We start from the raw sequence: 18305 nt of genomic DNA, 5'->3' as shown, positions 1-18305 counted from the left end.
GCATAAGCTTGGTTGAATAGAAAGTTAGGAACACCTTCTCCCCTATTCAATTTGAAACACTTGGCCCTTATTCAATGGTTAAAGCAAGTGACCTTGTAGTTCTCTTGTGGTCAAACCCTTGTAGGGACAGAGGGACTTGGATCGTTAGAACTCCTGGATAGATATCGTTAATGAGGCCTTAGCCTCCTTCCCCAATAGTTCTTTCTACAAACTTGTTTAAGACTTGCTTCAAAACAATTGAGGAGAGGACCTTCATCTAGATTAGGCATTCAATTAAAATCAACCAAGATCTCTTGCATTTCACATAGTTAGATCTTGCATTCATCTTGCATTCTCATTTGGTTATTGTAACTAGAATTGTGGGCTAATTTGTTTACTTGCAAGTTTTCTTTACATTCTGGTACTTGTCAATTTCATGCTTATTGTATCTTGAATGCTATATCATTTTTGAACATCTTTCTTTGAAGTACAAGTTATCTTTTCTTGCAAGTTGCATTTAAATTTCATTGCTCATATTTCCAGTTGCTATAATGTCTTGTACTAACTTTGTCTTGCAGCATTGTTGTTATTGCAACTTGAATGATCCATCTATTTGCAAGTATCTTGATTCATATTTGAGCATTGTTTTAAGGCACTATTCTATCATTTTATACATCTTGTTTGTCGTAATCTTAATCGAATCTTCCTCGTATACATTGCTCATAAATACTTACACTTTCTCTAATTAATAATAATTGCCTTGCCTTTAGATCTCCTAGACTTGTTGATTCAACAAGTTTTACTTCATTTTCCATCCTTTAGGGACTACCCCCCTTAGCTTGCCTAGGAGAGAGATTAAACGGAGTGAGTAGGGAATAGGTGACAGCCCCTCCTTTGAGCGTTGCGCAATAAAAACTATACCTTGTGCGGTTGGGAACTTTTCCCACATTTAGGTGTACATTTTAGGCGACAACAAAGTTCACACTTCAAAGTTTAAACTTCAAAGTTCAAACTTGAAATTCAAACTAGTAGAATGCCAAAAGTACAAAACTTTAAATATTGATTTCAGATATGAATTTTAATGAGGAAAACATGGACATATTTATCATTTAACATACAATATACCTGGATGGGATATATGCTCTTCGATATTGCTCCAAAACGCCAAATGCTCAATGAGAAAGGTATGAGACAAATTGTGTTGGGGGCGGGGGTGGGGGGGGGAAGGTGGGGGCACTCTCTTTATAGGTTTTTTTAAGGGCTTATGATGCTTGAAATTAGGTTAAGGCCTTTTTAAAAAAAATTTAAATTGATTTAATCATCTACGGGCCACTCAGGTGAATTGTACCAGTTTGGTTCGAAACTGGGCGAGTCAAGGGGCCCAGGGATTGACTTGCTCGAGTAATGACGGACTCAGCCGAGTTGTACTGATTTGGTATCGAATCAGCTGAGTCAAACATTCACTCGGCCAGTTTGGTAACGAAGTGGTCAACCTAGTCGATTCATAGGCCAAGTCGATATCAGCAGAGGTTCACTCGGCTGAGTTGATTGAATCTGAGTCAACTCAATCTGAGTTTGAAAACTATGGTGTGGGCGAGTGCATATCATTCAAGGGACTTTGAACTGGGCCCGGTTGGCATGGAGCTAGCCAAATGCCTAACAACATAGGGGGGGATGGGGCGAGCTTTCTAAAGTGGTTTATGCAAGTGTACAACAGAATAGCAAAAAGTTGCTGTTGACTCATCTCTCAGAGTTCACAAAGCTGTGCAAAAAAGTTAAGAAATAGAGCAAGAGAAAGCATCGATGCAGTCATAACTTGAGTGAAAGCATTAAGGTAAACATCTATTCTTCCATTGCAGCAAAAGGAAATAAATTATAAACCAGAGTACTATCCAACACTATTTGTAGAATATAAGAAAAGAGAAGAAAGGAAGAAAAGTTTTCTATAAAATTTGCTGCCATTGAGTTGGTGGCTGACTTCAAAATTCCATGTTGGAATACTGCTACAATGTTCAGTCTCCTGAATCATGAGTGGCTTGCTGAATTGCTGGGTTTTGTTAGATATCTGGGTTGGACTCAGGTAACATATCTGGTAGTTTACCTATTTGCTCTGTGTGTGTCTTCTTTGGTGGTGCGGCGATCTCTAGCAGATCCAATTTCCAGTCTTGAAGTCTGTGCAGCTTTGATTGCTTTGTGTGAGGAGAGCACAGTTAATGAAGATGCAGCTTTAGTTCAATAGGCAGCCTGTGTGTGAGGCACATGCATGCACCACATTTCGCATGTCTTTCTTAGAAGTATTTGCCAGTTTAGGATCAGCTTTTCTTTCTTTATTTATAATGTGATTTTCTGTCGTCGTTTAGGCACGTTTCTTATCTCTAGTTAAGTGCTCTTATTCAATTAGGAACATGACCAGATTTATCCTAGGTGCTTTTTTCTAGAACCAAGGGGTTTCATGTAGGGATTCTTTCTAACTTAACTGCACTGTAGTGATGGTTCTATTTTTGTAAACCCTAGTCCTCTCTTATTCTATAAGAGATAAATAGGGATGGTTCCTAACCTGAAGTTATATGCTGATGTGAACTCAGATTTGGTACATCCTTTTGTGTATAGGCAATGGATTGGTTCCCTTATGCGTATTGTGAATACTTCATTCCCTGTTCTTCTATCTGGTCGTCTTACAAGGAAATGTTTCTGAAATACTGAAACGTTTTTCCAACACTGGGGTGGTGTTTCTGGTAACATATGTGTCTAGTAACATAGAAGCAGCAAATATAACATTGAATGACCCTTCCAAAAGGGCTGAAATCATGTCGACAAACTGAAGAACCCAAAAGTGCATCCTCATTTCACATCCTGCATGAGATGCCTTGAAAACCGCATTTATGCCACAGTTGACTGATGGTGATATCAGTTGGATTTCCTCTGACATTTGTGCCTGCAGACCATTCTAGTGGGAGGTGCTAGATTGGCCTGATAAGATGGCCACCACCACATATAAGAGCATCCAAAGCAACGTGATTGCCCTTCTAGTGTCAACAATTCTACCAACTAAGGACATGAAAGATCCTAAGAAAGATTGAAAAGGATTTCTGCTATTGTGTTTGTACTGCCCCAGGGATGGCCTGAATGGTCTTGAGTTTGCTAAAATTCATCTATGTTCTTTATTTAGATAACCTTTTAAATTGTTTCAAAATGCTTCTTTGAATAGAATCTTATGTGCTTAAAATATTTTGCTTATATTGATATTTGTGTTACTGCTATTATGATATCTGAAATCTGCCTTCTTTGAGAGTATGCAATGTTGAGCAATTTTTTAACAACTGATTATGGAATTATGAAATATATATACTCTGTTTTTACCTTTTTGGAGGGCATGATCACTTTATCATTTACATTCATTTCTAACCTTTTGCATGTTTATTTCTTTCCGACTGAAGTTCACTAGCGGGATAGAAAAATGACATTTAACATCATTACATAATCTGTGCACTCTTACAGTTTCCAGTTATGCATTGCTTTGCACGTTAGAGCCACTAAATACATTTGTGTAAACAAACATTTAAATATTATTAGTCTGGTTTTACCATGTTCTCCAGAATCAAACTCTTGAGCTTTGTATTGGAGTTGTGCCAAGATGTTCTGATCAATTCTCAACTATTTGTAACTAATCTTTTTAATTTGTATTCCACCATGTATAGCATGTTATGAACTGTGATGTGTCTTCACAATCTCAGTCAATTACTGCTTCTCCATTCAATTGTTTTTGTTCTAAAAATTTCTCTTTATGTATGTATGTATGATATATGTACTTATTTAGAAATGTTGGATTAGGAGGCATCGAATATTTAAAATTTTATGGCTTGTGAATTTGTCACATTAGGGTTTTAAAAAGTATATATGGATTACATATATAAATGAATCAGATGATTTGTACATTTTAGTGATAAGTTAGAATTTCCTTTTTCCTTGGATATAAATCCTCAGGAAACTACTGGCTACTTTCTTCGATTCTGAGGATGGTATCCAGTGTGAAGCGGGCAGTGTAGACTTAGTGGGCACCTGCACAGCATGCTGGATTACCAGCAATGACCTGGCAACAATGGCACCAACCAATTGAGCTAACTCTTGGGGCTGATGAAGTCGGAAATTGCAATCATAGATTATATATTGAACATGATACAATGGCAGTTTAGTCCCTATTTGACATGTTCCTATTTTCCCTTTATTTTGAGTTTTTGTTGTGGCATCTTTTGTAGCTTGCAATGCATACAGGAGATCAGATACGTTACAGGGTTTGTATGAAATCTGTTTCCATTTTGAAATCCAATTGGAAATGGATTCTTGCTAAATGATAAAAGGATGGGATCCATATTTAGATGGCTTCAGTCATTAAAATTCAACACACACACAGAGTCAGTCTCTCTTAGATCTGGATCGATGTGTCCATTCATAAGCTTACATGATTTAGATCTTTTTCCATCTGGTAAACAGTGTGTGTGTGTGTGGACAAGTATAACTTGTTAGTATTATATTGGATGTTTTTTTGTTACTCTAAGTACCAGTAACATTTATTATTTGGTTCTTGATGTTAACTCAAACATGAATACTTTTATCAATAAGAAACTTTCAAGTCTCTAGCTACTAATTGTCTAACATGTTACATATTAATCCTTTGTTCAGAGAGAGGAGGGAATAAAGCTGGTTTGTGAAGCAATCTGTTCTGGAATCTTCAATGATCTGGGAAGTGGAAGTAATGTTGACGTATGTGTGATAACAAAGGTGTGGTTTAAAAACTTGACAAATAATTGCTTCCTGTGTAGGGAATTCTGCTAAATCCTGGATTTTTTGTTTTGTCAAGATTTTATGATTTAAATCTTGGTGGTTATTGCCCAGGGTCAAAGAGAATATTTACGGAATTATGCGCTTCCAAATCCACGTACCTATATTAGTTCAAAAGGTTATTCATTTGCCAAGGGACATACAGGTTAGTACCATTTACTGCTGTGCATGTGACATATCTGTGGCCAGAGATTTCAATAATTTTGACAGCGTGCTTATATATGGAAAATGCAATGGTTTAAGGGTCTTTAACCTGCATCTGTTTTTAAAGGGAAAGTTACAGTAGCCTTTAAAGCCTCTGAAGTATAAAAGTCATATTCACTTAAATTCTATACTAGTATAATTCTAATATTAAAATAATGATATACACAATCAAAATTTTAATACTAAAATATATTTCCTGGAAAAGATCATTACTTAAAAGTTAAAACTAGAATGACAAGATAATAAAATTCTAGCAATATTATAATCAGTCTAATAAACGACAACTAAAGAATGCCAGTATTTAGTATCTATGTTTATATCAAAGTTGAGCGAGAGGGGGGGTTCTAGGAGAACAAGGGTAAACAAAAACTTTCTTTAAGCCTTGAAGAGAATGGAGTGCGATGTTAAGTGGAGGAGGCCATAGTAAGCCTTGAACCCTGAACCACTGACTGACAGCATGTTAAGCTTGAACTATATCTGTAGGTTTTTGGGATTATGATCAATCCTATAAAATTATTCCGAACTGGATACCAAAAAACTTAAATCACCAGGGATCAGCTTGAGGTAACTGGAATTTTTTGTAGTTATTTTGCTGGAGGAGAGAGACAGGGACGGTTGGTGAAGAGAGTGGGACTGTTTTTGAAATACTGGACAGTGCATTTTGATCATTTGGAGAACGGATTCACAACTGCCTCTATTTAGGTGATATTACCAAATCTCCCCTTGAATTCTGGCACATGATTTTTGAAACAGTAGGGAGCAGCCAACTCATACTGCAAAAGGTCTCAGAAGTCACAAAAGAAAAAATGTCAGATCATGCTGGAATTTATGTTGGAACTTAAGAAAGGACTCTGGCTTCTTTAAATTTAGAGCTCCTGGTTTTGAGATGGAATAAAGTGGATTTAAAAAACATGGTCTTAAAATGCAAAACATTCTTTCATGTGCATTGTGCAATATATGGCCCAAAAAAGGAAAATCTAGAGAACTGAAAACGAACAAAAACTAGACTGCAAAATGGGAGGAGGCAGGAAGAGGGAATCCTGAACGAATTCAACAGACTGAGGGTAGCAATCCTTCCAGAACATGCAATTAGAAGAAGGCGAAGACATAATAAAGAGAGTACAATACGGCCATCTGTCAGAGGACCAGATAAAAGAACAGAGAACAAAGCAGAAGACAATTATACTGAATGATTCAGAGAAAAAATTCTGAATGGCAAGAAACATGAAGTGGAGAATATCTTGGCAGAGTAGAAACTGGGGTTTGAAAGTGCCCAAGGACAGTATCTATTGTGAGAAGAATAATCCACGGAAAGTGAAACTTTGGAGGAAAACAAAGAAGTGAATGAGGGAGATGTGTTAGGTGCAGACCATAACTATTTCCTTTCAAACGATGCAGTTTAACCGAGTAAGGAAACACAGAAATTAGTTTCTATGAACGTAAGGAGAAACCTTGATGTTGCTAAGTTCTCATCCAAATATGAATGCATATTCCAATAAGCTGAAGTGCGGGCAAAAAACTTAATGAAAAAGAAATCTTGTTTGGTACCAATACAAAAGTATACATCTCCTAGATATGAAAATATGCATTTTGTTCCATAGTTATAAGAATACAGTCTCAGGAACACTCAGTAAACCAAATAAATAATTCATTTTGAATTCCTTGAAAATTTTGCAATTAGTTTATGTTTGTGGGGTTTTTAGTTGTGTTTTGTTTCTTAATAATTAAATTAAATAATTTTGAGTTTTTTAAGCTGTGTTTCTGCTATTTGGGGCTTATAGGTCCATTGGTATCAAATAGAGTGAAAAGTAGGTTGACTGCACAATATACTTAATGCAAAATTTGCTGAATTTCATACTGTTGCCAAACTTCTGTACAGTGAAGGCCACCACGGCTGAATCTTGCTACTATGGTATGGAACAAAAGGGAATCACTGGAAGTAAGAATGCCTGAATGTAAAGTAGTCTAGGAAAATGTTTGACATGATTGCTTGCATGGAGAATACAAAACAGTATCTCGCCTTAAGAATTTCTTAGACTCTGAAATCACAGAAAACAGCTTAAATTTAGCTGATTTTCATGCAACTCATCTGACAAAAGGTTTTTCCTCATGCTAGTGCATCACTGGAAAGCAAAGAATCTTTGAATTGTTGGGAGATATAGCCTACATCCTAGGAGGTGAGGGGAAAGCATTGTAGATGTAGGCGAGGAGAGAGCATTTTATCTTGCTTGAAAGGGAAAAATTTAGTTTGAAAACTCCATGATTACTACTTGCTAATGTTTTGAGGCATATGTTCTAGTCTACAGCTCTGCAAAGATGATCTCTGCCTGTAAAATTTGTGAAGTTGGAATAAGTATTGAGCCGTGTTTGGATTCTCTTTCAAGCTTCCAGTCTAAGCTTTGATTGCATGCTGGTGGAGCTATTATAAAGAGGCCGATACATTTTGCAATAAACAGTATGAGTCAATGTTATGTCTTGGACCTTTATCCAATTGGTCCATGTTCATGCAATCACAGTAATTTACTAAATTGTACTGCAATCTGTCAATATGAGGAGGGATATGCCAATTGAAGAATAAAATTGTAGTATCTTGTCTTTCTCATCAAACAATGCTATGAGTTGGTGAATTCTTAAATGTTGTATCTGCCGTTGGTTTTGGGTTTTGGCCTTGAAAACAATTTAGGTTTTCCCTTACGGAATTGAATGCAGGCAAGTACCAAAAAATTGTAAAATGTTAAAATCTCAGGAATAAAGGTGTTGGAGAGAGATCAATACACAGAGAGTGATCTGAGGCTTGGAAAAATCCTTGGAGACTTGTTCATCCTCAGTACATGCTTACTGCTGAATGGTTGTCACGATTTTTTTTGTAGTGTTAACTTGAGTCCTTCTGTTCAAATCCTCTGACGTTAGGTTGAAGTTTGAACTATGGTTTACATTAGGTTGACATTAGATTCCGCTAAGTTAGGAGATACACAGATGCAGACACCTATAATCGAGTAAATACACAAGCACCTATAATCATTTCCATTTTATTTCTTGTCTTCCATATATTATCGAGTGTACTGGCCATAAATCCATAAACCCCATCATTTCCTTTCTACTGGTATCCCATGACTTCATCTTGTTTGGGCTTCTTGAATTCAAATTTCAAGATTTTTTAATAGGAAAGGGATGTTTGAATACTGCATTTTTAAAGTTCTGGATAATTCTGACTGCACTGATCAAGATTATAGTGCACTTTGTTTGGTATAGATTTCTCTGCATATTTCTTCAAATCTGTTGCATAATTGACACCATAATAGCCTAATAGGTCATGTCATATAGCTGCAATAAGCAAGTCAAGTTATAGAACGTCTTTGAGTAACATCTATTTGCTAGCAAGGAACTAGTAACTGGTGGTTGGAATATTTTGGTACCAGATTGACATTACTGTTTTAGTATTTACTCTCAGAACCATTGATTATATGGTGACTTCAAGAATGATTTGGGGCTTTATTATAAAATTTTTAATTCAGAAAAAAAATTGTTGTCTTTCATCTCCTGACTACTAATTTATTCTTTTTTAATGCACAGAGGTTCTTTCAACGAAAATAATCCCTTTGAAAGAGCATGTGCAAATTATTGAAGGGGATGCTATGGAAGAGTGAGTAATGCAGAGTAAGAAACTGAAAGCATGCCTAATGAAAGGAGGCTTCCTGCATCTTTCCCGAGGAAAAAGTATTGTTTATGGATTTGTTTTTATTGTTGATGTGATGGGACAGTTATGCAGTTTTCAGTTTAACATTACTTCACTCATTGCTATTCTGAAACCATCTTATTTTGCAGTGATAAATTCTGGTATTTCTTGGGATAGTTATTTCTCCTATAAATGAATCCTTCACAGTCATTGAACATAATTTGGAAACCATTCCATTCAATTAATGAATCGGGACTCGATCCCTGAAATGGATTTTGCGAAAGGAACATCACACAGATATCCAACATATTCTAAATAGATCTTCACTCTCTGCAAAAATTTGTATCATAACATTAAATAATCTATGAGCTATATGATGTGATGAGAGAAGGATGGATTAATTTGAGAGAGAGAATAATTCAGGTGTTGGTGTTGCTATATAACATGGAGTTTTATATATAAAGCTAAACTGCTGTTTCATGTTTACACGAGGAAAGTTTCTCTCATATATATATATACATATATTGTAATTTCATGTTTATTCATAATTAAATATTTGGAATTTTTTTTGAAAGAGAAAAATGTAAATTTCCATTCTAAGGAGAATGAAAATAACACTAATCAGGTGCTATCAGCACTCTACATAACCAGTACATTGACTGAGCCATACACAATTTTATCCAAAGCTGCAGCTTGCCATGAGATCCACTATCAATAGTCATCATACTTTGCCTTCACATTTTCTTGTTGTTTTAAGTTGACCAATAATCATCATTTTCTTGTATGAGTATTTGGGCTTTCGTCTTCATCAAAAAAGTTCAACATACATTAGTTTATCAAGAGGCTATTTCTGGAACGTAACAAAAAATAAAGATTACAACAAAAACAAACTCTTCAGAGAGAAACGACAGGACTGTCCAGCCATATTGTAGAAAAGAAAGACTGGGAGGGAGATGAGTAGTTAATATCCCAAAATTTACTAGGGAGATAAAGGTGGCTCCCACCCTAACCTCCTCCACAGCCATAGAACCTTCAGCCAGTATTTGCACTTTTGATAAGTAAGTCAGCTATTATATTCAATTTCCTGTATATATGTGTGAGAGAGATAAACACGCAGACTCTGGATGGAGAATGACAAGAAGTTTTGAAGTTAAATCAACAAGTGCGAGTTTAAGTGAAAGGGTGAGCTAAGGGTTGAGCGAATGAGTTAAGGCGAGGTGCAGACGATTCTTAGCCGCAACACCAAGTCGAGGAGCAACGAACTCGGGTGGCGGACCATAGGTCGGGCGGGCGGCCGCATTGCAGCAGGCAAACGAGCTGCAGTTCGGGGTGCGGGCGAGCTGAAGGTTTGTGGACGGGCGAGCATGTTCGGCGGGCAAGTCCACAAGTCTGTCGAGCGGTGGGCAGTGCTTCCAAGGCGAGCTGGGCAGGCGACCTGTGAAGGGCGCCGCTGCATGACAACTAAATGACGGGTTGTGCGTGGGTTGTGACCGCTGTAAGACGTGCAGAGGTGCAGACAACCTCTGAGTTTATGCATTTTCCAATGTGGAAATCTATTTATGATAATGACATACATGATGGTTAAGCTACGAAACATGGTAGCACACAAATTTTATATTAAAAAATATAATCCAAAGTTGTTCAAAGCAGTAAAGATTTCAAGGAACACTAATTAGTAATAAGAAATATGTTTGTATGTTATAATGTGGGTTGTTTTGGGGGCTAACAATAAAATAAGTATGCGTGTTAAACATAGTTGATTTTGTTTTTTGTTAGCTTTGGTAGATATGTAGACATATGCAGAGTTTGGTAATTTGTTTTTGAATGACTAGATTGCTTCTCTCTTCGTTCCCATTTTCATATGATTTTAAAACAAATATGAAATTTACGGTTCTTTTGTCGATTCATACATGATGTTAAAGATTAATGTTAAGATCAATTTTGATAGAACTGTGAACTTGTTTTTTCAAACATTTTTCTTAAAATTTTTATTTTATATTATTTTGATTTGCATTATATTTTCTTGTTAAAATATTTTTTTAATTAAATTTACTTGGTAGCATTGCTTTTTTAAATTGTATTGTATTTTTGTTTTCTATTAAAATATAATGTGATGGTTATTTTTGTTTATTTATATATTTTGTCCACATTGTTTAATGTGATTTTTTTATGGTTTGGATTTAGTGGTGACAATTTTGATAAAATGTCTTTTGATAAGAAATGAAAAATTATAAAATGAAAAATTATTTGTTTTATGTTTAGAATTAATTTTTTTTAGAGTGTCAAGTTTGTTTATTTGGAGAGATTGATGATATTAAATTTACTTTGAAAATGTGTATTTTATATAGATATTAAATTCATTTTCAAATTAAGGTTTTATTTTAATGCAAAAAAGATAAAGAAAGTAAAGCAAGTGTTAGATATAGTTGGATTAATGTAAATTTTTTCTATATAGGATTTGATTTTGTTATTAGATGGCGTGTTAGAGAAGATGAAATATTTGATATCTTCTTGCCCTAATTGACCCCATGGTGGGTATTTTGTAGACAAAAAAACCGCATATACAATACTTAATCAATTCTATTATTGGCCATCTCTGTTTAGTGATGTAAGACAATATGTTGAAGTTGTGATCACTGTAAGAGGAGTGGCCAACCAATAGCATCTGATGAAATGTTCTTGCAGCCACAATTTCTTCTAGAACTATTGAAAAATGGGTTATATATTTTGTCGGTCTAATCAACCTTAAATCAAAAGGAAAGAAGTACATTCTGGTTTGTACTATGTTACCAAATGGGAGAAACTAAAACATAAGAGCTTTTGAGTAGTTAGTGGTCAATTTTCTCTTTGAAGACATCTCTGTCAGATTTACAGTCTCTTGAGAAATTGCTACCGACCAAGGAGCACAATTCACTTCCAAGTTAGTGTAAGAAGTAATGGAGAAATACAAGATCAAACATAGGAAATCAATTCGTTATCACCCACAAATAAATGACTAAGTGTGGTCAACTAATAAGATTCTAAGTATGGTCAACTAATAAGATTCTAGAAACAATCACGACTAATATATTCCAATTGCATGGAAAAGACTGGGCGGGTAGGGCTCTCAATATCTTTGTGGGCATATAGAACAACTTGGAAAAATGTTACTAGTTTTACTCATGAACTTGTTTTGGTAAGTAAATTCTCCTTTATATTGAATTCCAAGTTCATACATTTAGATTAGCAACAAAAATAGGGTTAGATTTATTTGAAGCCCAAAATGAAAAAAAATCATGCAATTGAATCAACTTGATGAAATTAAACAAGAAGCACTACAACATAATATGATAATCCAACAACAAAGATCAAAATGGCATGACAAATTCATTGTGGAGTTCAAAGTAGTGGTTGGGCTTTGATCTTTAATTCCAAATTCAAAGACTTGGGGGGCAAATTCACCATTCATTAGCTCGCATGAAGTAGAAGAGATGATCAATATGGATCAATCAAGATGAAGATAACCGACGAGGAAAACGTTTCGTTTCTTGTTAATGGCCATAGACTAAAACTCTACAACAAACCCCCAATCCATGAAGACTTTATTTCTATAATATTTCAACAAGTTGAGATGTGAGTTATGGTATTGACGACAACACTTTTACCTTGCCATCAGGAAATTTACTTTTCCTGTTAAAAAATAAAAAAGAAGAAAAAAATATATGAAAAAGAAAAAAAGTAATAAAAAGTTTGGTTGTGAAATATCAGGTTCTAAACACAACTTAAACTTGAACTTTCATATGAAAACCAAGCAATTTGCTAATTAAAATTTCAAATAAAAGATCCTTCCAGTGGTTTTTGTTTCAAAGTTGTATTCTCTAATGACGATTAGGATAATTTGAGGAGAATGCTTTAGAAAAGGTTTTTCAAATTCTTATATAGATCTTTTACTTTTAGATATTATATATGAGTTCAAGGGAATGATGTACATATACATAGGTCTTAATCTTGTTCCACTACATGCAGTCAATCCATTTTGAAGGCAACTACTTCAATCTTTGAAGAGTTTTGTAGATGGTCTAATCAAGAATGACAGGTTATTTCAAAGTTCCAACAAAAAATAGCATTAGCCCTTGTTCAATACAAGGAGATGATCAACAACAAATTAGTAACAAGGAAACACTATTTCCTAAGTTCAATGATATCACAACTTTTGGCGATATTCTAGGCAACATCCCTCAAAATTCGAGGCACAAAATGAAGTATTTTCAAGACAAAAATCTCTAATAAAGGAAGTTGATCAACTAAAAGAGAATAAGCAACTAAGGGAAAATAATCAAAAGCTCCACCAAAGAGAAAGAGCAAGGCAAAAATCTGAAAATGAGGCTACCCCAACATTAACCAAGGCGTCAAAGATTCAAGCTATCTATCACATCATCAACAAAGACCCTGTCAACATGAAGCAACATACAACCAACCGTATAAACAAACATAAGGTTTGATAATTTGTTTTACAATGTTAGTGGTATAATTACCCCAATATTAGGATTTATTTATCACAAAAATGTTAGTGGTATAAATACCCCAAAATTTTCTGTTTCCCTTAAAAAAATTCCATATTAAAACTTATCTTACAGTATTTGCCATATTGGATTACTACTTTTCATCACCATTCTATTCATTACCACATTATCATACTATTCCTTACCATATTTGCTTTGTACTTTACCATATTTGCTCCATACCTTGCTATATTGTAGATCATTTTATACTTTACCATAGCAACACTTTTCACGATAAGGACATGTCAAAAACTCCAAAACAAAGATTTTAATGATAAAGTGATCAGGTTCAAAGAGGCAACCCAATTATGTTGAGAAATGAGGACATAGTCACCAACAATAAATGAATTTTGTCATGAAATAGAAAGCAATGATTAAATTGAGTGGGATTGCAAACTTATGATGAAGGAGGTGACAATTTAAAAATGGACAATCATAGTTCCAACATATGGAAACATGTAAACTTATGGGTCACAATGGCAAGGAAGTTGACCTACCAAAAAGGACTAATAAGAGTTACTAAAAGAGAAGTTTGTTAGCAATGATTACACCGAGTCGGATTGCAAACTTATAATGAAGCAGGTGATGGTTTAAAAATGGGCAATCAAAGTTCCATCATATGGATATGACATGTAAACTTATGAGTCACGATGGCAAGGAAGTCGACCTACCAAAAAAGACTAATAAGAGTTACTAAAAGATAAGTTTGTTAGCGACAAAACTCAACTCAGTTGTTATACTCTGTTTTCTTAGTTGAAAATGACTCTTTCAATACTTCGTTCTACACCTCATTTGATCTCTTATTCCGCGCTTTGGTTTGAAAGAAGTCCATATTAAGCCTTGAACCATATAAACAAATTTTGAAAAGGTTTTCAAAGGAGGGAAATAGTTTTTGAAGCTAGGTTTCATTTTTTCCTTTTTTGAGCTTACAACTTAAATAGATTTGAATAAGGTGTGGGCTTAGTTGACAAGTCTATAGCTCTATCAACCACAAATTTGCAGCCACAAAGATAGAAATTTACAAAAGATAGAGGGCTAAGTCTAATATTTGATTAGAGGTCGAGTTCATCACCAGACAAAGCATTATTTTCTAGCTAAAACAAAGCACAAGTTTGCAATTAAGGTGGATCACGAGATGGAGCAAACATGGCATATTTTTGGTGGCCAAAAAAGCAAGAATTGAGTTTCAAAATTGTTGGGACAAAGGTATGTATAATTTCCTTCTTAGGAGAAGAAAAGACAATGTTTTTTGAGCTACACCCTATGACATAAGTGAAGGAAATTAAGAATAGTGAAACCATTTTATAATAGTACTTGACAAAACACCCGCAGGGAAATGACACAGGAACCCTATATTCAATTCATTTTTCAAAATTGATTTCAATTCACAATGATCTCTCTTGAAATCGATTTTACTATGTATATCTACATTCCTGGGTATATAAACATTTTCAAAATAAATTCACAACCATTTTACTCTAAAAACCTCACTCAAAGAAAAAGGTTTCCCTACTCAAATTTGATTTGAACTACAACTTCTTCTCAAATCGATTTTGTTCTATATACCAACAATTTTCAACCAAGAAACTGAGATAACAAAGATACTTTGAAATAGCCCTAGGTCAAGAAGGTATTTAAATGGTATTTATAGTGAGAATCAGAGGGCAAACATGGGTCCTTTGCTCAAACTTTCACATGGTATTTGTCACTTAGAATATTCACTTAGCATGTAAAAGTTTTTATATTTCTATTGTTCAAGATTTTTAGGATCAACTTAGTCATAAGATCGATGTATGCATGCACAAAAAAAGAAGAGATACAATTTATTTGGAATTTCAAGTCACATAGGTCATAAATGTTTGGAAAATTACTCAGACTTGGGGTAAGTTTTCAAACTTACACTTCTTTGAAAGATATCATGGTTTAGATATATGGTTTTCCTTTGAAGAATTGGTTCTTTTTGTAGTTGAAAATATCAAAGATACATTGCTCTTGATTCCTAGAAATTAAAGGAGTTATGCCTTGTTTCTTATATTCGAGATTGTGGCATGCCAATGATAAAAACACTATCATTTTTCTCTATTCAACAATAATGTAGCATATTTTTTAGAGAGTTACTTGGCATCAACATACAATATTGACAGAGGAAGTGTCACATGGATTCAAATATGGCAGTAAGAACTGAAACCAATGGATTTGATGTGATAAAATATAACAATGATACCATTAAAATTTTGGAAGAAAGGAATTGGGTAGATTTTCTTTCAAAATTCAAAGGCTATAACAATAATGTCTCAAAAGCCTTTGCAACTACATTTGATGGAAGGTGTGCCAAGATAAGCAATCTCACAATTCACTTATCAGAGCGTAAACTTAGTCAAGTTACAAGATTGCCTCAATAGGGTGAGAAATGGATTAAAACACGCCATTAGATGACAAACCATGGACATACTTCATCAAGAGGTCAAGAACACATCCCTATTGGAAAAGAGGTATGCATAGTAGATGACTTAGATATCCTTGGGATGAGGTCACTTTAATAGTGCAAAAGTGTGAAGAAAGATTCAACTTGATCTACCTTTATCATATGATGGTGTTACAACATTTGAGGGGGGAAATCCATTGAACTTTCCCTATTATTTTATGAGAAGTTTTACTAAAATGGCCAAATTGATAGAAAGACATCTTGGAAGTGAAACAAGAAGTGTGTATCATTAGGGACTGAACATGGGAGTCATTCTTAAGAGAAAATAAATTTATCACAATCACTGAAGACGAACTGATGGAAGAGGAGGAAACTTCCATAAGGGAACATGCAACAAAAAGAACATGTATACATACAATAAGAGGAACAAGTACAAGTACAAAAGAAGGAACATGCACAACAAATAAGTCAAAGGACCATGAGGAGAATTACAAGATCAATGACCAAGAAAGTCACAAAAAGAACAAGAGAAAGATCCAACATTCATCAATGTAGATAAAATGCCAAGAACAATGAATGCTCCAAGCGCTGTTGACATTGATGAAGGTCACAAACTTTGTATGATTATATAAAGTCGCTAGAAACAAGAGATAGAGAGAAACAATCATCCATAGAAGATAAATGAAAACCACTTGAAGAGTATATTCTTATTGACGAGACTCCCACTGATGAGGAGATTGAAGAAAATATGAGGGACATACTCCTAAAGAAACTAAATTTTTTTCTATGCCTTCTTAAGAAAAATCCTAGATAAGAAGAAAAAGAAAATTAAGAGAATGAAGACAACCACTTGAGAAACTAGAGTGTTCAAGAGATACCTTAAAACTCAAAACGAGTTACTCACCAGGCACAATATAACCTTGGTGGCAGAAAATGAGAAGGTTGTGGAAAATAGGAAATTACAAGAAAATGATATGATATCAAAACGAGCTTACATTTGGTATGAAAAGAAGGCCCACAAAGATAAGAACAAAAATCTCAAAGTAAACTTGCTCATGAAGAAACCAAAATCAAAAGGACAAACATCACAAGCGCCATCGAGTGATAATGTGGACATCTTATTACAAGCAACAAAATTTATCTGATAGGGACAACAATAGCTTTGAGAAACAATTTTAGGAGACAATTTTGAGCTTGAGGACATGCTCTACTCTAAGTTTGGGGGAGATGTCAGTGCTCTATTATGACATAATTTTTCTATGGTTTATCATTCCATTTGGCCTTAGTGAATCCATTTCAAGTTACTTTGAATGTCATTTAGTCATATTTTTCCTAAATAATACATTCCCTAAGGTATTTAGTTGGTATTTTTAATTTTTAGAAATTTATGGAATAATTGCATTGTAAAATGTAGTTACAACAACAATTACTCTCACAATTAATCATTCGTTCTCATACATGCAAGGCACCTAGGTGAAATGAGACATGGGTTTGCTTCCTAGTGTCTCAAGATGGACAAAATCTTATCCACCCAACCAAAATTGACCCTGAGATGCTTGGTCAATGCATGCAATCTAGTAGAAAAAACACAAGGAAACTTTGATATTTTCACTCAAATTTGTTTTTTTTTATGATTCTCTCCACAATTTAGCCTTGAGAAAGGTCGATTTGATTTATCTACAGTCCCCAGATAACCCAAAAAGAGAAACAATGAGGAGTTTTGGGTTTTTAGTTTTTACTTTTGCTTATAAAAGTAGATTGTTAGAAATTAAATAACATAGCAATGGAACACAAAATATTGCAGAAACACAAACATAAAAACACATAAAACAAGAGAGACACAGATAGATATACGTGGTTCACCCAATTTGGGCTACATCCACGGAGGAACAACTAGTCCTTTCTTATATATTATCCAACAAAATGAAGGGAGACAACCTACAACACATCCACTGTAACTTCCTCTTCGCTCTCACATAATCTCCTCTCTCTTTCTTGCACAAAATAATAATAAACAACCACAATACAATTCCCTCATATAAACAGAGAAATGAAGGGAGACAACCTATAACACATCCACTGTAACTTCCTCTTCGCTCTCACATAATCTCCTCTCTCTTTCTTGCACAAAATAATAATAAACAACCACAATACAATTCCCTCATATAAACAGATGGTTCCTTTTAGGGCCAAACACCCTAAATTAACATAACTTCTACTATCAGATCTTCCGACTAATGAACGAACCAAATTGACTAGGGGTGCTGTCCTCCTTGGACCCCTCGGGCGATGCTCCTAGTGGGGGGGAGAGCCCCTCCTCACCCGTTGGGGACTGGGATCCAAACGCGGCTGAAAAAGATAATAAGGCTGCACACCCAACATAGATAGTGCTTGCTAAGTAAGTTTCTATTTCTAAAGACATTGAAGAAATAATTTGTAAGCTCACACTTCAATTTTGAAGTTTGCTTCAAGTTTATTTCATAAAATCATGGAAAATTTTAGGGACGAATGTTCGCCCTTAGGCGAAATTAAGGGGTTTTAAATTTTTAGTGGGCGAATATTTTGTATCATAGTACATTTTTACAAATCGCCTCAAATAGTCCACCTTATTTTAAGGGAGAGGGTAAAAAAAGGTAAATTT

At 34.7% G+C, this 18305-nt stretch overlaps 1 protein-coding gene across 2 annotated transcripts in view; it reads left to right on the top strand.

Annotated features, from left to right (window-relative positions):
• Positions 1-8981, top strand: part of LOC149154079 (proteasome subunit beta type-7-B-like) — a 78756-nt gene extending 69775 nt beyond the window's left edge. For both annotated transcript variants that reach the window (XM_089445920.1, XM_089445919.1), the window contains exons 7-9: positions 4660-4758; positions 4873-4963; positions 8596-8981. In XM_089445920.1, the coding sequence (XP_089302046.1) occupies positions 4660-4758; positions 4873-4963; positions 8596-8669 (264 nt within the window). In that variant the 3' untranslated portion in view covers positions 8670-8981. The remainder of the gene's footprint in view (positions 1-4659; positions 4759-4872; positions 4964-8595) is intronic.
• The last annotated feature ends 9324 nt before the right edge of the window (positions 8982-18305 follow it).

The sequence above is a fragment of the Pinus tabuliformis genome, chromosome 9 (genome assembly GCF_031772625.1).
Source record: "Pinus tabuliformis cultivar Carrire ecotype Pingquan chromosome 9, CPIR1, whole genome shotgun sequence".
In the NCBI taxonomy this organism is placed as follows: Eukaryota; Viridiplantae; Streptophyta; class Pinopsida; order Pinales; family Pinaceae; genus Pinus; species Pinus tabuliformis.
This window is presented reverse-complemented; position numbering and strand designations above follow the sequence as displayed.